The sequence below is a fragment of the Mauremys mutica genome, chromosome 12 (genome assembly GCF_020497125.1).
Source record: "Mauremys mutica isolate MM-2020 ecotype Southern chromosome 12, ASM2049712v1, whole genome shotgun sequence".
NCBI classification, from domain to species: domain Eukaryota; kingdom Metazoa; phylum Chordata; order Testudines; family Geoemydidae; genus Mauremys; species Mauremys mutica.
This window is the reverse complement of record NC_059083.1, coordinates 58,842,330-58,867,052: the sequence shown is the minus strand read 5'-3', so window position 1 is coordinate 58,867,052 and position 24,723 is coordinate 58,842,330. Positions and strand designations below refer to the sequence as shown.

At 47.3% G+C, this 24,723-nt stretch overlaps 1 protein-coding gene across 1 annotated transcript in view; it reads left to right on the top strand.

The window, feature by feature from the left end:
- SHISA6 (shisa family member 6) overlaps positions 1–24,723 on the top strand; it is a 387,898-nt gene that overhangs the window by 334,315 nt on the left and 28,860 nt on the right. The window contains exon 4 of the mRNA XM_044981307.1: positions 5,697–5,759. Coding sequence (XP_044837242.1) covers positions 5,697–5,759 — 63 coding nt within the window. The remainder of the gene's footprint in view (positions 1–5,696; positions 5,760–24,723) is intronic.

Sequence of the window (24,723 nt, the reverse complement as noted above, 5' to 3'; positions counted from 1 at the left end):
AGCCAGCATTTCACCATGAACATCAGCACAGTAAAGCTGGACAGGTGCAGGAAGCTCTCCCATCTTTATTAAAGTAGTTTCTTTCTTTTAAGTGGGTTCGGCACGGCCTCCAAGAGAGTGAAACTGAGGCCAGTATTGCATTCAGATACCCGAGAAGCCTAGACATATTGGGTACAGCTGCACTGCAATTAAACACCTGCAGCTGGACCAGGTCAGCTGACTCAGGTTCGAGGGGCTCAGGCTGCGGGGCTGTAAAACTGCAGTGTAGACGTTCGGCTCGGGCTGGAGCCCAGGCTCTGGGACCCCCACAATGGGAGAGGGTCTGTCTATCCTTCAGTGCAAGCCCAGAGTTAGTAGAATTAGAGTCAGCAGACCCAGTGTTTGTTAACCTAGGGCGTGAGCATCTACACTCACTTGTAACCCCAGGTTAGGAAGTGTTGGACCCTGGATCTCAACCTGGGGCTTCAGCATCTGTACTGCATTATTCAAGCCCAAGTCTAACCACTCATGCCCCAAACTCTCTAGCACCCGCTCAAAATCTGGCCACTCTAGCCCTTTGTTCATGGTGCAGTGAGGAAAAACTTGACTGTCCAGACAACAAAGAAAGTCAAACTGGGGGATTATGGGATACTTTTGGAGGACTCCAAGAGCACCATTCCAGTGGGGCTCCATCTACATTGCACAGCAATTGTGCTTGAACTACTCCTGAGGGAATTCTGAACCAAAATATTAAAATTTCTGCGCACGATATTTTAAAATTCTGCAAAATTCGGCATATTTTATTTGTCAAAATAACACAATATAATCACACCATTTTCAATTATTTTGGTCATTTATTTCAATGTACTTTGAAATAAATTACCAAAATAATTGAAAATGATGTGATTATATTGTTGTTGTGTTTCTGTGTTATTTTGACAATTCAAATATGCAGAACTTTGCAGAATTTATATTTAAAATTTTTTTTAGCATAATTCCCTCAAGAGTATCAGGGTTCTGTGTGACACCATCTTTGTGTGGGCAGCTCAGAGCAGGGTCTGGGTGCAGAGGGGAATGGGACTCTGCAGGGGAGTCCAGATGAAGGAGGTTAGGGCTCAGGATGGGCTGGGGCTGGTGGGGTGGGAGGTCAGAGTGCAGCTGGTTGGGGCTCAGTGGGATGGGGGTCTGGGTGTGGGGGGTTCCTGTTGCAGGGGATGAGGCTCAGCAGGGTGGAGATTGGTGGGGGCTCAGTGGGTGGGTGAGGGGAGAGGTCACTGTACATGGAGCTGCGCCCCCTGTCTGCCCAACCTCATGCATCCAGACTCTCCTGCATCCAAACCCCCCACTGAGCCTCACCACCCCTTGCACCTGGAACCCCCACCCTGAGCCTCACCACCCACCCACACACCCAGACCCCCACGCAAAGGCCCCACCCCTGTGGTGCAGAGCTCCCTGCAGACAGGGGAATTTCTGGGGCTTGATTTGACCCAACCCAGCTGCTGCTCCATGCAGGGAAGCGGGAGGGGGAACTCTCCCTCCGTTCTCCGCCCCTTCCCCTGCCCAGATGGGACAAACATCCCTGGGCGGACAGAGCGTCATAAGAAGATAAAAACAGCCATACTGGGTCAGATCAAAGGTCCATCAAGCCCAATATCCTGTCTTCTGTCAGTGGCCAATGCCAGGTGCCAAGAGGGAATGAACAGAACAGGTAATCATCAAGTGATCGATTCCCTGGTGCTCATTCCTAGCTTCTGGCAAACAGAGGCTAGGAACACCATCCCGGCCCATCCTGGCTAATAGCCATCAATGGACGAATCCTCCATGAATTTATCTAGTACTTTTTTGAATCCTGTTATAATCTTGGCCGTCACAACATCCTCTGGCAAAGGTTGACTGTGCATTGTATGAAGAAATACTTCCTTTTGTTTGTTTTAAACCTGCTGCCTATTAATTTCATTGGGTGACGCCTAGCTCTTGTGTTATGAGGAGTAAATAACACTTCCTTATTTACTTTCTCTATACCAGCCATGATTTTATAGACCTCAATCATATCCTCCCTTAGTCATCTCTTTTCCAAACTGAAAAGGCCCAGTCTTATTAATCTCTCCTCAGATGGTAGCCGTTCTATACCCCTCATCATTTTTGTTGCCCTTTTCTGAACCCTTTCCAATTCCAATATATTTTTTTTAAATGGGGCAACCACATCTGCACGAGGTATTCAAGATGTGGGTGTACCATGCATTTATACAGGGGCAATATGATATTTTCTGTCTTATTATCTAGCCCTTTTCCTAATGATTCCCGACATTCTGTTCGCTTTTTTTGACTGCCGCTGCATATTGACCGCCCTCTCCTCAGTGATTTACCTTTCCCCACAGCTACTGGAACAGATGCATCTGAGCTACCAGGAAGAGGTGAGTGAGTACTGGTGCCACTTCTCTTTCCTTCCCCACAGAAATCATTTTCTGCAAGGAAGCAAAGAAAATCTACAGGGGGCTATTTTTCTGCCACGCTACAGTGGTGCAGAACTTCCCCAGGTGTATTGAACACTGGGTCCCGCCTTGCCTCAGGCTCAGACCCTCCACGCATCCTGGGACCCTGGGTCTGAACCCTGAGTTATGTGATTTGTGTGTAGATAAAAGGGGAGGGGTTAGGCTTGTGCCTGGGCTTACATTGCAGTGGAAAGGAAGCTAGTTCAGTGTCTCCCCACCACTATTCTAGGTCCAAGCTCCAAACTAGTAGCTACACAGAGATGAACCCCAGATAAAATGGGATAAAATGACCCCAGAGCTTGAGTCACATTAGGGTTCAGAAGAGAAAAAAATGACCAATGAGGAGACTTGAGGTGGAAGGGTCTTTGGGCAGAATGATTGAATGCAAAGAGGAATAAACACCTGGGGTGAAGTCCTGGCTCATTAAAGACTATTGACTTCAGTGAAGCCAGGATTTCACCCATGGGTAAGTTCCCAGGGTAGGTGACTGCATTGTAGTGTTCTCCATGGACTCTGCAGGAGAGGGCAGTCTCTGCTGCTTCTCTGTTGGTGCATTTTAGATGTGAAAGTTTTGTTGACTACAGTTTTAAATGTGGGTTTTTCATATACGCAACTGTATCCAACCTCCATTCGTAAACCGTTATCCATCTGCTGCTGTGGAGTAAATGGAACAAGTTGTGAATACAGATAACAGCTAAATCGTTGTGTAACCCACACACTTCCTGGATGTGGTGTTCTGTTCCCTCTAGTGGCACCGAGACCACTTAGAGATGAATGAGTCCGCTCTACACCTTTAGCTAATGGCCACATGGCTTTTAGCTCATGCGGTAGAGGCTCATACACTAAGCTTTAGAGGTCCCAGGTTTCATCCCGCCCACTGACAACAGGGGTCTGTCGGCATTACAATTGCCCTGATGTCTAAATTAGCCCAAGCAGGAGCTGATCTCTTAGATTCTGAATTTGCAAACTGATCCATATGGCTGGAGACCTCCATCAGTGCGCAACCCAGTGGAGCTCAGAGCAGGTGTCAGGGTCCCCTGCACAGCACAGCTGCAGAATTGAGGCCTAACTGTGGAAATGCTGATGTTCTCCAGTGAGGAGACGGGAATGGGGTGGGAGAGTTTGTAAAGACACATTTCAAAGAAGGGCAATGCACCAGGCTTGATATGGATTTACTTAAAAAAAAATGAACACAACCAGCAAAGTAATTGGTTTGAGACTGAGACTGGTGCTCAGCCTGAGGCAATCCGAAGGGCTGATGAGCACCTACAACAGCTCTTGAAATCAATAACAGTTGCAAGTGCTGAGCAGGGGTCTGACCCAAAGCCCGTTGAAGTCAGGCCCCACGTGCTCCTCCCCTTGCAACATCAGGCCTAAAAGGATTTAACTCCACTTTCACTACAGAACTCAATACACACTTCTGCATGGATTTGTCAGGAATCACATCTGACTGAATTGTATGGCCCAGATGGTGGATTCTTAGCTTTTAAGGAGCTCGGTCTGTTTAGTTTATCCAAGAAAAGTCACAGAAGTCCCGATGTGGGGAAGAGATTTCTAATTGGGGAGAACTCTTTATCCTAGTAGGAAAAGGTAGAATGAGATTCAATTGTTGGAAGCTGAAGCTAGACAAATCCAGGTTAGACATAAGGTGCAATTTTTTGAACAGTGAGAGTGACTAACCAACTTATCTAGGGATGGGATGGATTCTCCATCACTTGAAATCTTTTATAACTGGGTAACTTTGTAAAAGATCTTCTCTAGCTCAGACAAGAGTGATGGGCTTAATGCAGAAATTGCTGGGGAAGGTCTCTGGCCTGTCTTATATAGCAGGTCAGACCAGCTTATCACAATGCTCTGTGGTTTAGGTCCTTCTGGCCTTGGAATCTGCGAACCTTTGAAAGCCATCTAGGCTTTTTGTGAGATTCCAGAACATTTAGTGTGTTTTATTTTATATTGTTGATTATCACACATCTGCCACTTCCTGTCATCTGTCAGGATCTAATGGGATGAACAGAAATGCTGTAGGGAAAACTATTTTTGCAGCATTTCCAAACCCACAGAAATCAATCAGGGGGTCTCCCGAGAATGGTGCATTTGAGGAGATTTCCAGGCCATTGGCTCACTCTAAAAGGTTTGGCGAGGTTCAGAACATTTGGATGCTTGTCTGAATCGAACCTCCCCACTTCTGAGGCTTGTTCGCCACTTGCTGAAGGTTGGGTTAATATTCTTGGTCTCCTGGATGGAATCTCAGTTGAGTTAGGTATCTGGTATGCCACCACCTAAATAAATCACCTCTGACCATGTAATCTGTCTGCAGCAAGATATTATGCATGTTAAAGCATCAGGATTAGACTCCCCAATAAGATGATATATCTGATGGCGATGATTCAACCTAAGCATGTACGTTACTTATTAAGGGCTTGCCTGGAAACGTATGCAAATATATGGTAGGGATTAGTGGCTACTTGCCTAGTGCTATGCTGCTGTTTATTACAGTGGGAAAGAGGGAAAGATGCTTTGCAGTTCATAGAGGAGTTACAATTATTATATTATTTATTATTATTATTAGTGGTGGTGATACTGCTGTTAATCCTTTTTCGTCTCTTTGCAGCAAAGTGTGTTTAGTACTGAATGCAAAGAAGCCTGTGGTCATTCTCATCTCCTGTAAAAGGGAGCTCTGCTGTCAAGGTCCAGCTCCTATGAAAACTCTGCCTCCGGCAGATATGAGTCTTGCTGGTTGCTATCTTCATTGTTCCCAGGGAACGTAGCTGGTGATAGAGGGAACGTCTGTTTCTCAGATAGCTGGGAACAATCCCAGATGAGGTTCTGAATGTCAGGACACAGACCAGGAACACCATTCAGTGGGCATGGATCACTCTAGTGGCTTCAGAGGGAGTTACTGGAACCCAGGATCTCTCCGGGTCCCACCCTGGATGTTGAAATCCATATCATGGTTTATTCCTGCTTAGAAGTGCTTCTTACCTTGCAGACTTTCCATTCTGCAGGCTCAACAGAATGGAGATAGTTTTCCATTATCATGTTCCTCTAGCATCTGGAATGTTAAGTGAATAACATGAAAGACTCTTCTGCTTTCTTAAGCATTTTCTTCTCTTTTCTTTAATCATGCCGAGATTTCCTGTGAATAATGTGAACTGTAATTATCATCTGCAGATCAGTGGATTCGCTGAGCTGTTTCTTAAAAGGATTTTTTTCTGTGAATTTCAGATGACCAAGAACAAAATTATAACCACCTGATACTAAACAGTGCAACCCAGACACCTACAAATGGTAAGAGAAAATGGCACGTATTATAACTTTCCTCTCACTGCCAGTAACACTCACTGGCATTAAAATTATGTTTAATGTGAATAGAATAGTTCATATGTCAATGACATATGAATGATTTATTCTATTTGCATTAAATGTAGGACCATATTTCTAATAATGGACACGTTTAAATATGGCCCAATCTCATAGCTTCAATTAAATAGCAGCTTTGTGTTTCTTCCTGTCTGGAGGCTCTGTACTCATTCCCATGTCCACCATGTGCTGTCGCAGATCCTGCTCCTGGGACAGCACCAGAGAGGAGCCCCTCCCGTACCCTCACCAGCAGGCAGATGGCATCACTTCACAATTGCTAAGATAGACTAGGAATGCATATTAAACACAGGGACACCAGTGCCTGAACCAGCAGGCTGTTGGTATCACATGGTTTGGTGGGGAGATTGAGTTCAGAGCACTCCCAGACTGACCAGACGCTTAGGGCCCAGGGATGTGCAGAGACCTGCCCTTGTGTCACTGGCCAGTATCTCCTCTACTTTCTCTCTTCAGGCCCACAGGATGGGAGCACTTCCAAGACCGCATGCTCAGCCCCTAGAGTAGGAATGGCCTCATCTCACTCTGAAGTGACCCAGCCCGGTCAGCACCGGAAGTGGTATTGATGGGAGTTCATGGGCTATTGGGGTTGGGGGTCACTGTGATGTGGGGTCACTGAGGGAGTAGGGAAGAAATGGAGAGAAAGTGAGGGGATCCACAAGGACTCTCTTTTTCCCACCCTGCACAAGGAAGAGAGCCTGTTTCCATGCTTTGCTCTTTGCTGTCCTTCCAGATATGTGAAAACTGGGCACTTCACCAGCTGTAGGAATGAAAGGGCAACAAACAGCAGTGATCACTCCCATTGTACCCCTGCTGACTCATCTCCACAACCCTAGAACTGACCCCTCTGTAGATGGTCTGGGCAGCTTATCACCCCATGGCTGTATAAAACATACTGTCACCTCTCATATAGGCCTAGTGCTGCCCTGCCAGTGTATCTACACAGCTTCCCTGGATTCAGTCTTCCATCAATCTGGACAGCCCTTTGAGGGCTGCCTTTGATAGCCTTTCCACAAGAACGCCCTCAGTGAGCCCTAGAATTTCCTTTCTCTCTGCTGTCCATGCCTTTCAGTATCTTCACTGGCCCTTTCCTGTCCAACCACTGTGTCCTCTTGGCCAAGTAAACTGGTGGTTTCATCTCAGCTTCCTTCAGTAAACTATCCCAGTGGCCAAAGTGCTTCTCTTGGGGAAGCACAGCATCCTCAACCTCTACTCAAACTTCCTCTTTGAGCCAGAGCTTCCATGTGACTCCACTGTTCATAACCTGCATCATCCAAATGGTGCTCATGTTCCTATATCCACCGCTCTGCCTGTCCATGTCAGGGCTTCACCTCCACCTCTGCTGAAAACCCCTTTTGTTTATTCATCTCCTCTCACCTGGTCTGCTGCAGCTCCCTTCTCTCTCTGGCTTCCCAAGCCCCAGCTCCCCAGACTCCAGCATGTGCAGAATGCTGCTACCTACATTCCCTCAATAAAAAATATTCTAATCAAATCACACTCTGCCGGAACCCAGTTCACTTCCCCATCCAGTTCAGAATTATCCTCCCTGTTTCCACAGGCCTCTTTGGACTTGTTCCACCTGCTTCCCCTGCTCACTTTGTTCTCTCCTTCCTCATAATCTCCCCGCTGGGGTTGTGAGAAACATCTGCTGTCTGAACCATCCCTCTCATTACACCAGCTTTCCACCTCTGTGTAAATCCCATCTGAATACATATCAGTTCTCCCTTTCCTGTATCTCTGAATTTCTCTCTCTGCTGGTATGTATTATCTAGCTCTGTAGCTTTGCCACCGTCGTTGAAATATTCTGGGATACATTTATTATGAAAGTTACCTTGTGTTTGATCTGAAGCTTCCACATCTCCACATCTTAAGAAAGGGTGGGAGAATAATGTGTCTTGAAAAAGTTACCTTGAACCTTTGTTTGGCCCTCTCCTATTCCAGAGAGGCAGTAGCCACTTCGTCATTCAGGTTACAGGTAATTTTCCATTATTAGTCTGAATTTTATCCTGTCCTCCGAAAACCACAAAAGGAGTTACGTCGATTTCAAAATTGACAGGTTAGGCCTGGTCTACACTAGGACTTTAATTCGAATTTAGCAGCGTTAATTCGAACTAACCGCTCAACCGTCCACACCAGGAAGCCATTTAATTCGAACTAGAGGGCTCTTTAGTTCGAATTTGGTACTCCACCTCGACAGGTGGAGTAGCGCTAAATTCGACATGGCTAGCTCGAATTAGGCTAGGTGTGGACGCTAATCGAACTTAGTAGCTCCGGGAGCTATCCCACAGTGCACCACTCTGTTGACGCTCTGGACAGCAGTCTGAGCTTGGATTCTCTGACCAGCCACACAGGAAATGACCCGGGAAAATTTGAATTCATTTTCCTGTCTGGGCACTTTGAATCTGACGTCCTGGCTGGACATCGGGGCGAGCTCCGCAGCACCTGCAACGATGCAGAGCTCTCCAGCAGAGGAGTCCGGCCAATCCAAGAATAGAAAGAGGTCCCCAGCATGGACAGACCGGGAAGTCCTGGATCTGATCACTGTGTGGGGCGAGGAGTCTGTGCTCTCGGAGCTGCGCTCCAACAAGCGGAATGCAAAGACCTTCGAGAAGGTCTCTAAAGCAATGATAGAGAAAGGATACAGCCGGGATGCGATGCAGTGCCGCGTGAAAGTCAAGGACCTGAGACAAGGTTACCAAAAAGTCAGAGCGGCAAACGGACGCTCCGGAGCACAGCCCCAGACATGCCGCTTCTACGAGGCACTGCATGCCATTCTCGGTGGGTCTGCCACCACTGCCCCACCAGTGACCGTGGACTCTGAGGATGGCATAGTGTACCTGGACAGTTCCTCGGCGATGTTCGCCGATGGGAAGATGAGGAAGGGTTTGTGGAGGACGGCGCAGGTGACAGCGAACACAATACCGCTTGCCCTGACAGCCAGGATCTCTTCATCACCCTCACAGAGATCCCCTACCAACCCTCCCCGCCCGTTAACCCGGACTCAGAATCAGGGGAAGGATCAGGCGGTAAGTGCTATAAACATGGAAACTTTTATTTTTTAAAAAACGGGTATAGAAAAAATAGAAATACTATATACAAAATTTTACATGTCAAACTATATAAATAGTAGGTCCACACATATAGGGATTGAACAATAATCCTCTTGGGACAGTTCAACAAAGCTCTCAGAGAGCAGCTCGAAAAGCCTCCGCAGGAGGTTCCTGGGGAGAGGTGCCTTATTCGGTGCTCCATGGAAGCACACTCTTCTGCGCCAGGAGATCCTAATGTAGAGAGGAATCATCGCCTCCACCAGCATTGCTGCATATGGTCCTGGTCTGTGCAGGGCTTCCAGTAGCATCCGCTCTCTCTGACTGCGAGTGACCCACCTCAGGGTGATGTCGGTCTGGACAGGCTGCATCTAAGTCGGGCAATTAGTGTATTGTTACTATTGTTAACGGTTTACAATTAGGTTGCATAACAACGACCCTCGCTTAACAGCCACGTGATGGAGGCCACAGAGAACAAGCATACATTGATCTTTCCCGTGCACTGGCGGGAGGGGCTGGAAAAGGCTCAGCCTTTCTGCTTTCCAGATTGCCTTTAGCAGAAGAGCACAGCTATCCACTAACTGATAAGCATGATCTACCTTAAGGCTTACCAGGACTGTCTGCAAGACGGATTATGCTGTATCTCCCCGCTTGTCCGCTCTCCTGTGCAATGGTGCCGCCAATGAGAGCGTATTCCGAAATCTCGAACTTTTCCTGAGATCTCGTGAGACTTGGTGCCCTGTATGGTCTTGTTCAGAGAAACTGACTAGACTGTGTTCACTGTTCGCAAACATGTATCTGTTCAAGGAAATCATTTACTGTTTCCCATCACACAGCTTCTGCTCTTTCCCGGACTGCCCCGGCATCCCCCTCGCAGAGGCTGGCTCAGATTAGGCGGCGAAAGAAAAAGACTCGGGAAGAGATGTTCGCGGAACTGATGTCCTGCTCCAGAGCCGAGGCGGCAGAGCAGAGACAGTGGAGGGAGAGCCTATGTCAACAGCATCGCACACACATCGAACGGGAGGATAGGTGGCGGCAGGAAGACCATCAGGCGACTCAAACGCTGCTTGGGCTAATGAGGGAGCAAACGGACACGCTCCGGCACCTTGTTGATGTGCTGCAGGACCGCAGGCAGGAGGAGAGAGCCCCCCTGCACTGTATCTGCAACCACCCTCCAACGCCAAGAAGTCCTGTCCCCCCCTCACCGAAAATTACAAGACGGAGGGGCGGTAGGGGCCGTGAGAACTGTCACTGCACCACAGCTGAGCGCTAATGTTCCACACACCTCTGACGCTATAACTCTTTAGAAGCGCTTCCCTTATAGGATCACCCAGTCCCAAATCCAAGTTTCATCACCCCACTATGTAGTAGATTAATAAAAGCTGTTTGCTGTTGTTCACTCTTTCCGTCACGTCTTTCGTGTCAGAAGACTGTGTATGTAGGGGGGGGGCAGGGGATTTATAATTGCACGGGATAGCCTACATTAGCAGGGTACAGACTATCGGGGGCAGGATCAACTGCAGGTCACACACAGACTGCATTCAGTAGTCACCAGGGTCCCTCTGTGTGGTGTATGCTGCCCCGGGTCATTCTGTGATGTGTACGCTTGTCCACGGTCCTAGCGCCTGCCACCCCCTAATGTTAAGGCATGCTGCCCTTACCATGCACTTCCACCGTAGGCGCGATCCTCTCCGCTGCCCTGAGCCCCAACAAGAGCCCTCATCCACGGACAGATACTCACCCTTCCCCCACACCCCTCACCCCTTCCTACGCCCAAACCCACAGCCCAGAGCCTGCATCCAAATCCCTATGCAAAGACGGCACCACTCGCCCCTTCCTGCAAACCCACCCCTACATGCACAACCACTTGAAACCGTCCCCCACCCAGAGACCTATGTAGGAGCAGGAGGCTGTCCGTCCTGTATTGTACAAGTGGTCTGTACATCAGTGCACACCGTACCCAGCACAGTATGCGTCCATGTTTCAAACCCTGAACAGAAATGCAAAGTAAAGGAAAGATTTATTAAAAATAAGTGTTCCATTTAATTTGTTTAAAAACGTGTTTTGGAAGTGGGGGAAACTTGGAGAACGGGGTATGTAACCGCAGATCTCACTCAACACATAGAGACACAGGCCCAGGATCAGCTTCTCTTAAAATCAAGTGTAGAATCATCGGTTACCCTGCTCTCCGAGGAAACTTGCTTTCAAAGCCTCCCGGATACACAGCGCTTCCCGCTGGGATAGTTTTTCGGCACGGGTGTCTGGCTGAGCGTAAACAGCAGCCAGGCGTTTTGCCTCAACCTCCCATCCGGCCAAAAAGGTCTCGCCCTTGCTCTCACAGACATTGTGGAGCACACAGCAAGCAGCAATAACTACGGGGATATTCTTTTTGCTGATGTCCGAGCGAGTCAGTAAGCTCCGCCATCTCCCCTTGAGACGTCTGAAAGCACACTCCACCACCATTCTGCACTTGCTCAGCCGGTAGTTGAAGAGTTCCTTCTCACTGTCCAAGGCGCCTGTATAGGGCTTCATGAGCCAGGGCATTAGCGGGTAGGCTGGGTCCCCGAGGATCACTGTAGGCATCTACACATCCCCAACCGTTATTTTGTGGTCCGGGAAGAAAGTTCGTGCCTGGAGGCGTCTAAACAGACCAGAGTTCCTGAACACACGCGCGTCATGAACCTTGCCCGCCCACCCGACGAAGATGTTGGTAAAACATCCCCTATGGTCCACCAGTGCTTGCAGCACCATTGAAAAGTAGCCCTTTCGGTTAATGTACTCGCTGGCCTGGTGGGCTGGTGCCAGGATAGGGATGTGAGTCCCATCTATAGCCCCACCACAGATTGGGAATCCCATCGCGGCAAAGCCATCTATGATGTCCTGGACGTTTCCGAGAGTCACTGCCTTTGAGAGCAGTTGCTCAACGATTGCGTGGGCTACTTGCATCACAGCAACCCCCACGGTAGATTTGCCCACGCCAAAGTGGTTCGCTACTGACCGGTAGCTGTCTGGCGTTGCAAGTTTCCAGAGGGCTATGGCCACTCGCTTCTGCACACTCAGGGCTGCTCGCATCCGTGTGTCCTGGCGCTTCAGGGCAGGGGCCAGCAAGTCACAGAGTTCAAGGAAAGTGCCCTTACGCATCCTGAAGTTTCGCAGCCACTGTGATTCATCCCAGACCTGCAGCACTATGCGGTCCCACCAGTCCGTGCTGGTTTCCCGGGCCCAGAATCGCCGTTCCACACCATGAACTTGACCCATTGCCACCATGATCTCCACTGCGCGGCGTACCCTGCTTTGTGAGAGGTCTGCGCCACTCTGTGAATTCCTGTCCTCACCGCGCTGCCGGAGCCTCCTCGCCCGATTTCTCAGCAGCTGACTGTGGAAGAGGTGGACGATAAGGTGCGAGGAGTTGACAACGGCCATAAGTGCAGCGATGATCGCAGCGGGCTCCATGCTCGCAGTGCTGTGGCGTACGCGCTGTAACTGACAAGAGAAGGGCGCGAACAGATTTCCCGCCGGCGCTTTCAGGGAGAGAGGGCGGGAGTGACGGTTCAATAATGACAGTTACCCAAAACCACCCTCGGCACATTTTTTCCCCCAGCAGGCATTGGGGGCTCTACCCAGCATTCCAATGGGCAGCGGGGAGTGCGGGAACTGTGGGATAGCTTCCCACAGTGCACCGCTTCCAAAGTCGACGCTGGCCCCGTGAATGTGGACTCAGAAATTCGAATTAGTGTATTTAGTATGGATACACAAATTCGACTTCATAAGGTCGAATCCACAAATTCGAACTAAGTTGATTCGAAATAGTCTTGTAGTGTAGACAAAGCCTTAGGTCCAGCAGCAAGATGGACTACACATATTAAAGCTGAGGTAAATTGGACAAGGAGTTCCTGACTTAATGACACCCTAAAAACATAGGTGTTAACTAGAATTCAAAATCCTGACACATTTTTGTTTTGTTTTGTAGCAAAAAAGAGAAAGAAGAATAGGGATAAAGGAATAGGGAGCACACTCAGCATGTCCCCCTCATAGCAGGGGAAACTGGGAGATATATTGTGACTCTGAGTTCCAATCTGCTTCCAGAGCAGCACAAAATCCGCTGCCCTTCAGAGTGCTCATAGCAAAGCCGTGATTGAGCCCTAAATATTTTTGCTTTGCATTTCCACAATACTATGTAAAAAATTGTAAAGAAAATTGTGCTGCTCATCATAATCCCAATACATATCTGCAAATCACCTGGGAGAGAGAGTGAGAGTAGGGGTAATTAGCTGAGAGAGCGCCATTGTCTTGTTCCAGGAGTGCAGCCTTATCCCTCAATTGTTTGGTTTTCTAAGGGGTGTGTGTGTGTGTGTGTGTGTGTGTGTGTGTGTGTGTGTGTGTGTGTGTGTGTGTGTGTGTGTGTGCGCGCATGTGTGTGTGCACGCATGCCTGCGGGCACTTTTGTTGTTGATTTAAACACAAATATTCTTGAAAGGCAGCGCACACTTAAATCCGCACTTGCTGCGTCGACTCCAGTTTACCTACTTTTTCTGCCTGTGAATTGCGCATTAACTCCATCACCTTTAGCTACTTAGACAGCCAGGTTCTCTGTTGCATTTAATAATTTTAGGTAACAACATGTGCCAAGATAGTTAAACTCCTCTCTTGAGCTGACAGATGCCTTCTTTTTCTGTGTAGTTGGGAAAGAGAAAGAGGATCAAAGGAGACATATTCATGATCTTAGGTTGCAGATTTTGAAGTACTTTTCTTCCCTTAGCTCTCTTATCTACTGGGTATCTTTGTGACACTCATCTGTAGAGCAGGTTGAACTATTTAATTGCAAACAGTATGTTCATTTGATTTGTCCCTTTATTCTGCTCACAAATTGTCCACAAACAGTTCGTGATCATGATGAATGTTTGTTATGGGTAATCCATCAACAGCTCATTTGGACCTTTTTCAGTGAGGGCTCCAATAAGTGTTCAATATTCAGAATCCGCTCGTCAAGCTGTGTGTTTGCTCAGCTAAGCATACGGTGTGGTCTGAGTGGACGGGATAAGATAAGCATGTCCAGTGTGACTATGCAAATTGACACATGCCTAACTCATTTGTACATGAACAAAAGCTCCCGCCAAGCGTGTATGAGACAAAATACCACCCAACACACATTTATGTCAAAGTGACTAAAAAGGCACCTGAGGAAGATCAGAACAGAAAGTGAGGTGGATTCCAGGACCAGGTTTTGAATATTTTCCCAGGGAGTACAAGGAGACAGTTCTGGTTGGTATAGTTCTCAGCCATTACAGATCTCAGAGGGGAAATCACTAGATGTTAATATTTTCTAGGTTGCCCCCAAAACTCCTGATCCGTGCGAGTTCTTGAGTGCTGTCCCCATAACCTTTGTCTCATATATGCAGGCCTGTGGCTAGCCTGGCTCCAAAACAACGAGACGCTGTTTCCCCATCGAGGCAGGTGTGAGAGCTGTGATTTGATTGCACTGAGTTATTTTCTTTGAGGAAGGGATGACTATAATGATGGGATTGTGGGTTATGTGTTCTGCCAGGCTGCCGTTCCTTAATTACAGTTGCATTATTTGTGCTAACGGCTGGTGAAGCGGAGTTCAAAGAAAAGTGTCCCCGTTCCGTTCTGCCTGGCAGAGTGGGAAAGCGCACAGGAGGGTGAGACAGGCGTGAGGGTGTTGGGGAACGTTTTCTGGGACAACTCTGCGGAGAAGCACAGCTTCAAAGGAGTGGGGTTTTCTCCGTCATCTAGTCCTTCCGTTCGGACAGGGGTGGTGTGGTGTTAGGAGCTGCCCTAGTCCAGGTCTAATGCTGGTTTGGGAGCTACATCAAGACACTTTCCTGCATGGAGAGGTACACAGGCGAAAAGCAGACCACTACCTGGCAAACACTCTGTTCTAGGGAATGGCAATAGAGACCCACAGGTTTGTTACAGGCTTTGGACAAAGGTGCATATGGTGTGTAGACACCAAAGTCATAGTCACCCAAGAAATACCATAGAGTAGATTTGGGATACAATTTTCAAAAGTGCCTATGTGCTTTAGGAGCTGAAGGGTCTAACTCCTCTCAGTAGCAGAGCCAGGTTTTGCCACCAGGCGGGAATGGGTCATGAGTGGGGCACTGGAGAGTGAAACCACCCTGCGCCCACCCCACAGCAGTGGCCCCTGTCCTGTGCAGCTCTGGAAGTGGTGCTGAGCCCCCTTTACCATGTTACAATGCTCGGAGTGGGGAGCTGAGCCCACCCCTGTGGGACATGAGCTGCAACTCCTAGGTGAGCATGGGGCAGGTTTTCCCTCCAACCGCATGTGAAAGGTGCCACACATACACATTAAGGCCGCTGGAGAGGCAGTCGATCCCCCTGCACACACTGCACTACTGTCCACACTGCCACTAGAGCTGTGACTGTAGCCCTTGTATCTAGCTAGCTGGAAGAACAATAGCTGTGAATCTGCAGCAGCACCAGAAACAAATCAAGTCCGTAACCCAGGTCCTAGGGGGGCTTATACAGCCCATGCTGCTGCCGGGCTGCCACAGCTTCACTGATGTTGTCACTGGAGCACGCTAGCTCGCAGCTAGTGCAATCATGTCTACATGTGCTGTGATCACATCTCTGGTGACAGTGTAGACAGACTCTCATGAGTCCCAGTGAAAGGCAATGGGACTTTGGCTACTATGTTACTAAGGCCAAATGTTTAAAGGTATTTAGGTATCTAAATACCTTTGGAAACCTGGTCCTCAGACACTTTTGGAAATTGTGCTCCAGATCTTGGTCCCACTGAAGACAACGGAAGTTTTGATATTGAGCTCACTGGGACCAGAATTTAGCCCAACCTGACTAAAAGAAGAACTTTAGGTCTACATTTTGAGAAAGATCAATCTGAGCTTTGCCTGTACAACTTGCATGTAAAATTACAGTGCAACTGAGTGGTCAAGTGTAGGCTTTGCACGCACAATTCCACATTTTTCACATGCAACTCAGATTCATCTTTTGCAGGGGCAGCTCCAGGGCCCAGCACGCCAAGCGCGTGCTTGGGGCGGCATGCCATGGGGGGTGCTCTGCCGGTCGCCGGGAGGGCGGCAGGCAGCTCCGGTGGACCTCCTGCAGGCGTGCCTGTGGAGGGTCCGCTGGTCCCGTGGCTTCGGTGGGGCATCCGCAGGCGTGCCTGCGGGAGGTCCACCGGAGCCGCAGGACCGGCGACTGGCAGAGCGCCCTCCACGGCGTGCCGCCGTGCTTGGGGCGGCGAAATCGCTAGAGCCGCCCCTGATCTTTTGATAATGTAACTGTTAATGTTTGGTTACTAACTTTTTACACAAGATAAAACAGAATTATTGAAAATACATGTGATTCTCTTACATAAATATTAAAAGAGAGGGTGACACAAATAACAGATAAAGGTTTACAGTGGAGTTGAGGCAACATAGGGTCCATTACACTAGATACACATGCTGGCTGGTTGGCTGTATTTCTGTGCAACCGATTATTTTTGTGCTGCTGACTTTTAATTAAAGTTTATTTACTGTATAATTAATTATGTCAGGGCTCCGGGGTCAACATAATTATTATTTTAAATCTAAATAGGTAATTAATAAATAAAATGATGTTAATAGGAAAGTTATGGTCATAATTTTTATTATCCACTAATTGCATTTGGCTAATTGTCCTATTACTAATTTTGTTGTCAATCTAATATGGCAGTAACTTGATCCATTTCTCAGTTGTTTTATTCTGATCAATCGCTTTTCTATAGATGCTATTGGTTTTGCAGGGACAGTGGTAAGATTCACTTAATGGCTGCAGCCAGGGCCAGCTCCAGGCACCAGCAAAACAAGCAGGTGCTTGGGGCGGCACATTTCTAGGGGCAGCATTCTGGCGCTGGCCACCATAGATGCCGACTCCGGGGCATGGGGAAAAAGTGCCCCTGCCGCCCCAGCTCGCTGCCCCAGCTCGCCTCCGCTCTGCCTCCGCCTGCTCCCCTGAGCGCGCCGCCGCCGCTCCACTTCTCCCCACTCCCTCCCAGGCTAGCTGCGTGCAAAACAGCTGTTTCGCGCAGCAAGTCTAGGAGGGAGGAGAAGCCGAGCTGCGGGGTGCTCGGGGGAGGCGGCAGTGGTGGAGCGGAGGTGAGCTGGAGCAGGGAGTGGTTCTTCTACCCCCCGTTACTTCCTGCACCCCTCCCCACCCTAGCTCACCTCCGCTCCGCCTGCTCCCCTGAACGCGCCGCTGCTCTGCTTCTCCCCCTCCCTCCCAGGCTTGCCGCACACAAAACAGCTGTTTCGCACAGCAAGTCTGGGAGGGAGGAGAAGCCGAGCGGCGGGCGCTTGGGGGAGGTGGTGGTGGTGGAGCGGAGGTGAGCTGGAGTGGGGAGCAGTTCCTCTACCCCCCATTACTTCCTGCACCCCACCACCCTAGCTCACCTCCGCTCCACCTGCTCCCCTGAACACACCGCTGCTCCACTTCTCTGCCCTCCCTTGCCTGAGAAGGAGGGGGAGAAGCAGAGCGGCGGCGCACCCAGGGGAGCAGGCAGAGCAGAGGTGAGCTAGGGCGGGAGGTCGCAGGGGGCCCCCAGGAAGCAATGGAGGGGGAAATGCAGCACACCCGGGGGAGGAGGCGAGGCTGGGGATTTGGGGAAGGGGTTTGGAAGGGGTGGAGTTCGGGCGGGGCCGGGGGGGGACACGAAAAAAAGGGGGGATGCCCAATATTTTTTTTGCTTGGGGCAGGAAAAATCCGAGAGCTGGCCCTGGCTGCAGCCACTAGAATTCTAAGCAGGTATCTGTCTTTGTTGAATTTCAGTAAATCAGGGCATTTTTCTAACGGCACAGTAATAGGACTTTGGAGGATATAGCCCTGAAATAACTCTTGCATCTGTTTTCTAACATCAGGCCAGAAGCATTCAATTTGGGACAATCCCAGAAGATATGAAAATGATTCCCAGTACCATGGCATCCACTCCAACAATTTGCAGTGGATTTTTTTTGTCTATTTTGTTTAAGACACTGTTTACAAAATCATAAGAATTAAGGACAGTTTAAATGAGCTTTACTCCCAGTAGAGCAGTGTGTAAGGAAATTAAAAGATAATCAGATTTCCAGTATAAGAAACACCAAACAAATAGATATGTTCACTTTTTTCTATACAACTGCCAGGCAATATTGAAGCTGGGGGCAGGGAAGGGACATGAACCAGCCAGTCTCTGCAGTGGCTTGTAGAATATAGTGCTAGCCCTTTGCGAAGAGCAGACCAGTAGAAAATCATGATTCAATACTTTTGTGATGCTCTGGGGTTCAACCCTGACCAGTAGCGGGTTCTGTCACAACCTGCCCTGTAACCCTGGGTACTCTGTGCTGTGCAGGTTTGGCACAGCGCCCTGATAATCAACAGCCTGCTCAAAGTACAATGACATCACCCTGGCTTCCACCATCCTGGTCCCTCCTTGCAGGGTGACACCTAAAGCCCTTCAGTCCCAAGTCCACCCAAAACCATCTCCTCTGCGGTGTCCAGTCCCTTGCACTGGTCCCTCATACAAATTACTAAGCCTACTGCCTCCAAAGAGACAGCGCACACACCGGCCTGGTAGTTTAGCTGCAGACCCATACTTCAGCTTAATACACAGCACTCAGGTGGCTTTGTAAGATACCCAGTCACAGACAGGGAGAGTAGCTGGAATGCAATAGGTAATAAAAAAAGGTAGTAATTGGAGATATACTAATCTCCTAGAACTGGAAGGGACCTTGAAAAGTCCTTGAGTCCAGCCCGCTGCCTTCACTAGCAGGACCAATTTTTGCCCCAGATTTCTAAGTGGCCTCCTCAAGGATTGAACTCACAACCCTGGGTTTAGCAGGCCAATGCTCAAACCACTGAGCTATCCCTCCCCCCAATCTCCTCTAGCAGTCCCCAGCTAGCAGATGGTCCCCTAGAGGACTGTAGCCAGCTGACACAGTGTAGAGCAGCTCTCAAGTTAAGAACATAAGAACAGCCATAAAGGGTCAGACCAAAGGCCCATCTAGCCTGGTATCCTGTCTTCTGGCAGTGGCCAATGGAGGTGCCCCAGAGGGAATGAAGAGAACAGGTAATCATCAAGTGATCCATCCCCTGTCACCCAACCCCAGCACCTCCAAACAGAGGCTAGGGACACCACCCCTGCCCAGCCTGGCTAATAGCCCCTGATGGACCTATCCTCCATGAAATTATCTAGTTCTTTTTTGAACCCAGTTATACTCTTAGACTTCACAACATGGTCTGGCAAGGAGTTTTACAGGTTGACTGTGTGTTGTGTGAAAAAAATACTTCCTTCTGTTTGTTTTAAACCTGCTGACTATTAATTTCATTTGGTGACCCCTAGTTCTTGGGTTATGAAAAGGGGTAAATAACACTTCCTTATTTACTGTTTCCACACCAGTCATGATTTTATAGGCCTCTATCATATCCCCCCTTAGTCATCTCTTTTCCAAGCTGAAAAGTCCCAGTCTCATTAATCTCTCCTCATATGGAAGCCATTCCATACTCCTAAAAATTTTTGTTGCCCTTTTCTGAACCAATTCCAATATGTCTTTTTTGAGATAGGGCAACCACATCTGAACTCAGTATTCAAGATGTGGGCATACGGTTTACCCCTTTTTCCAGATCCTTTATGAATATGTTGAATAGGACTGGTCCCAGTACAGACCCCAGGGGGAAACACCGCTATTAACCTCTCTCCATTCTGAAAACTGACAATTTATTCCTATCCTTTGTTTCCTATCTTTTAACCAGTTACTAATCCATGAGAGGACCTTCCCTCTTATCCCATGACTGCTTACTTTGCTTACAAGGTTTTCGTGAGGGATCTTGTCAATGGCTTTCTGACAATCTAAGTACTCTATATATCCATTGGATCCCCCTTGTCCATATGCTTGTTGACCCCCTCAAAGAATTCTAGTAGACTGGTGAGGCATGATTTCCCTGTACGAAAACCATGTTGACTCTTCCCCAACAAATTGTATTAATCTATGTGTCTGACAATTCTGTTCTTTACTATAATTTCACCCAGTTTGCATGGTACTGAAGTCAGGCTTACCAGACCGTAATTGTCAGGATCATCTCTGGAGCCCTTTTTAAAAATTGGCATCACATTAGCAATCCGCCACTCATTTGGTACAGAAGCTGATTTAAATGATAGGTTACAAACTACAGTTAGTAGTTCTGCAATTTCACATTTCAGTTCCTTACAAACTCTTGGGTGAATACCATCTGGTCCTGGTGACTTATTACTGTTTAGTTTATCAGTTTGTTCCCAAACCTCCTCTAATGACACCTCAATATGGGACATTTCCTCAGCTCTGTCACCTAAAGAGAATGGCTCAGGTTTGGGAATCTCCCGCAACATCCTCAGCCATGAAGACCAAAGAATTAATTTAGTTTCTCTCCAATGGCCTTATCATCCTTGAGTGCTTCTTTAGCATCTCGATCATCCAGTGGCACCACTAGTTGTTTAGCAGGCTTCCTGCTTCTGATGTACTTAAAAAAAAGTTTGCTATTACTTTTTGTGTCTTTGGCTAGCTCTTCTTCAAATTCTTTTTTGGCCTTTGTAATTATATTTTTATACTTCATTTGCCAGAGTTTATTCTCCTTTCTATTTTCCTCACTAAGGTTTAACTTCCACTTTTTAAAGGATGCCTTTTTGCCTCTCACTGCTTCTTTTACTTTGTTGTTTAACCACGGTGGCTTTTTTTTTTGATTCTCTTACTGTGTTTTTTAATTTGGGGTACAGATTTAAGTTGAGACTCTATTATGGTGTCTTTAAAAAGTTTCCATGCAGCTTGCAAGGATTTCACTTTTAGCACTGTACCTTTTAATTTCTGTTTATCTAACTTCCTCATTTTTGTGTAGTCCCCCTTTCTGAAAGAAATGCTACAGTGTCGGGCTGCTGTGGTGTTTTTCCCGCCACAGAAATGTTAAATTTCATTATTTTATGATCACTATTACCAAGAGGTCCAGCTTCTTGGACTAGATCCTGTGCTCCACTTAGGACTAAACAAAGAATTGCATCTCCTCTTGTGGATTCCAGGACTAGCTGCTCCAAGAAGCAGTCATTAATGGTGCCAAGAAACTTTATCTCTGCATCCTGTCCTGAGGTGACACGTACCCAGTCAATATGGGGATAGTTGAAACCCCCCATTATTGTTGAGTTTTTTATTTTTATAACCTCTCTAATCTCCCTGAGCATTTCACAGTCACTATCACCATCCTGGTCAGGTGATCAGTAAAATATTCCTACTGCTATATTCTTATTATTAGAGCACAGAATTACATAGAGATTCTATGGTAAAGTTTGGTTCATTTAAGAACTTTACTTCATTTGGATTCCATGCTTCCTTTCACATGTAGTGCCACTCCCTGACCAGCATGACCTGCTCATAGAATATCAGGGTTGGAAGGGACCTCAGGAGATCATCTAGTCCAATCCCCTGCTCAAAGCAGGGCCAATCCAATCACCCAACAGATTTTTGCCCCATATCCCTAAATGGCCCCCCTCAAGGAGTGAACTCACAGCTCCAGGTTTAGCTAGCCACTGCTCAAACCACTGAGCTATCCCCTGTTCTATCTTTCAGATATATTTTGTAGCCTGGTATTACTGTGTCTCATTGATTATCCTCATTCCACCAAGTTTCTCCGATGCCTTTTATATCAATATCCTTGTTTAATATAAGGCACTCTAGTTCACCCACCTTATTATTTAGACTTCTAGCATTTGTATATAAGCACTTTAAAAATTTGTCAATTTTTAGCTGTCTGCCATTACATGATGTAATTGAATGGAACTTTTTTTCATTTGGCTGTTTCTCATCACATCCTATCCATATTTTATCATTTTCCATCCTTTCCTCCTTACTAGGACATAGAGAATCTCCATTAATAGATCCTCCCCTAAGGGATGTCTCTGTCCAAACCACATGCTCCTCCACACCTGTCGGCTTTCCTCCAACCCTTAGTTTAAAAACTGCCTATGACCTTTTTAATTTTAAGTGCCAGCAATCCGGTTCCATTTTGGTTTAGGTGGAGCCCATCCTTCCTATGTAGGCTCCCCCTTTCCCAAAAGTTTCCCCAGTTCCTAATAAATCTACACCCCTCCTCCCTACACCATTGTCTCATCCACGCATTGAGACTCTTCAGTTCTGCATGTCTAACTGGCCCTGCATGTGGAACTGGAAGCATTTCAGAGAATGCTACCATGGAGGTCCTGGACTTGAATCTCTTACCTACCAGCCTAAATTTGGCCTCCAGGACCTCTCTTCTATCCTTCCCAGGCAGGCAAGTCACCATGCACTTCTCCCGGTCATCACAAACCCAGCTGTCTATGATTCTAATGATTGAATCTCCCATCACTATAACCCGTCACTTCCTGATAACTAGAGTTCCCTTCCCTGGAGAGGTAGCCTCCGTTCAAGAGGTTACCACAACATAAGCAAACTAGGGAAATGCAACCTAGATGGATCTACTATAAGGTGGGTGCAAAACTGGTTGGAAAACCATTCCCAGAGAGTAGTTATCGGTGGTTCACAATCGTGCTGGAAGGGCATAATGAGCAGGGATCAGTTCCGAGGCCGGTTCTGTTCAATCACTTCATCATGGCATACAGAGTACACTTATAAAATTAGCAGATGATGCCAAGTTGGGAGGGGTTGCAAGTGCTTTGGAGGATAGGATTAAAATTCAAAATGATCTGGACAAACTGGAGAAATGATCTGAAGTAAATAGGATGACATTCAATAAGGACAAATGCAAAGTACTCCACTTAGGAAGGAACAATCAGTTGCACACATACAAAATGGGAAATGACTGCCTAGGAAGGAGTATTGCAGAAAGGGACCTGGGGGTCATAGTGGACCACAAGCTAAATATGAGTCAACAGTGTAATGCTGTTGCAAAAAAAGACAACATCATTCTGGGATGTATTAGCAGGAGTGTGGTAAGCAAGACACGAGAAGTAATTCTTCTGCCCTACTCCGCACTGCTTAGGCCTCAACTGGAATATTGTGTCTAGTTCTGGGAGCCATATTTCAGGAAAGATGTGGACAAATTGGAGAAAGTCCTGAAAAGAGCAACAAAAATGATTAAAGGTCTAGAAAATATGACCTATAAGGGAAAATGGAAAACATTGGGTTTGTTTAGTCTAGAAAAGAGAAGACTGAGAGGAGACATGATAACAGTTTTCAAGTACATAAAAGGTTGTTACAAGGAGGACGGAGAAGAATTGTCCTTCTTGACCTCTGAGAATAGGACAAGAAGCAATGGGCTTAAATTGCAGCAAGGGAGGTTTAGGTTGGACATTAGGAAAAACTTCCTAACTGTCAGGGTGGTTAAGCAGCTTAAAACTCCAGATATTCCTTTCACGGGCCAGGCACTTTTTCCAGCCTGGGCTCAGTCCCCACCCCTTTTGTCTTTGTTTCTTAGATGTTTCCAGCAGTCATCCTGGGTGGGGATTCAGTGAAGAATTGAACCAAGATTAACTCACGTCCCTGCCTTATATAGGATTTACATATGGTGGGAATCCTTTGTTTCCCATCTTGATCCCCATCTCCTATTAGTAGAAAAATATTAGTAATCCAAGATATCATAACAATATCTCTACAAAGAATATGGAGTGTAGTGTCACAGGAGAGTCCCAGGTTGCTGCAGTCTATGCCCATGGCTGTGCAAAATACCAGGGGGCTGTCACCAATTCCCAGACAGCATACCTGCTCTGCTGCCCCTAGCATAAACTGGATGCAGCAGATAATTGAGCATGTATCTTAAGAGGAATCCAGGCCCTTTAATAGTTATTTCTCTGATGAGAATCTGTATTAACATCAAATAGAGCAGGCAGCCGCAATGACTTTGTGACTCTAGTTAAATATATAATTGTTTATTTTTCCTTCTTATGCTTTACTTTGAAAGCACTACGGGCTAGCTTTGTAACTGGGTCTCTTACCTGGCAGCATTCATGGAAACTGCTCTAGCTCAAAATACAGATGTCAAGTGACCATTCAGTGTGGTAGTAGCTCTAATACTGGCATCAGAATAGCATCCTGTTCCTGAAGTTAAGAAGTAATTTGAACTCTGCTTTTAACAGGGGAACATCCCCTTTGAACCATATACAAGGGGGAGCAATTTTTCTAAAGACTAAATCTTAGAGTGAAGGTAATGCTGATGAAGAATGCCAGATTAAAAGCTCCAGAGACTGAATCGCAGCAGCATAAAAATCAGATATAAAACTGACCTGAAGTCAGAAGATGCACAAGGTGTCACTGCTGAGGAATGTGTCTAAGCTGGCTCTGCCTCTTACTGCTCTTCAGTGCTGACTGTAGCAGGTGGCTCTGGAGTTGTGCAAGATCATTTTTAGAAGAATGCTGGCCATCATTCTAAACAGCTCATTTTATTAAGGCTAATTTTGGTTGTAAGAGCACGTTTCAGGATCTGAGCAGATTTCCTCCTGAACCTTGAAATGGCTGAGCAGAAGGGAGTGCTAAGGGAACGGGAAGTGCTTTGACAGAAGCCTGAAGTTGTGATGAGCAGACGCTGAGCAGCAGAAGGTTGGGCTGCATCACTTCTCATAGGTGACACAATTTGCTTTCACTGGGTGAATGTTGTAAAAAGGCATCTGTTGATGTGTCACACAAAATATGTGCAGACTCTTCATGCAAATAAAGCTCACATCTCTGTGCCCACCTGAGCTTAGCATACGCCTGCCCACGAACTCATCACTCCAGCTTTGGGGTGCATTGGCACCCATCCTTGTACACAAGCTGTTCCAGGCCCTACATAAGCGCTCTCCTTGGTACAGAGGTAGTGTTCAGAGAATGGGGGCAGAGCCA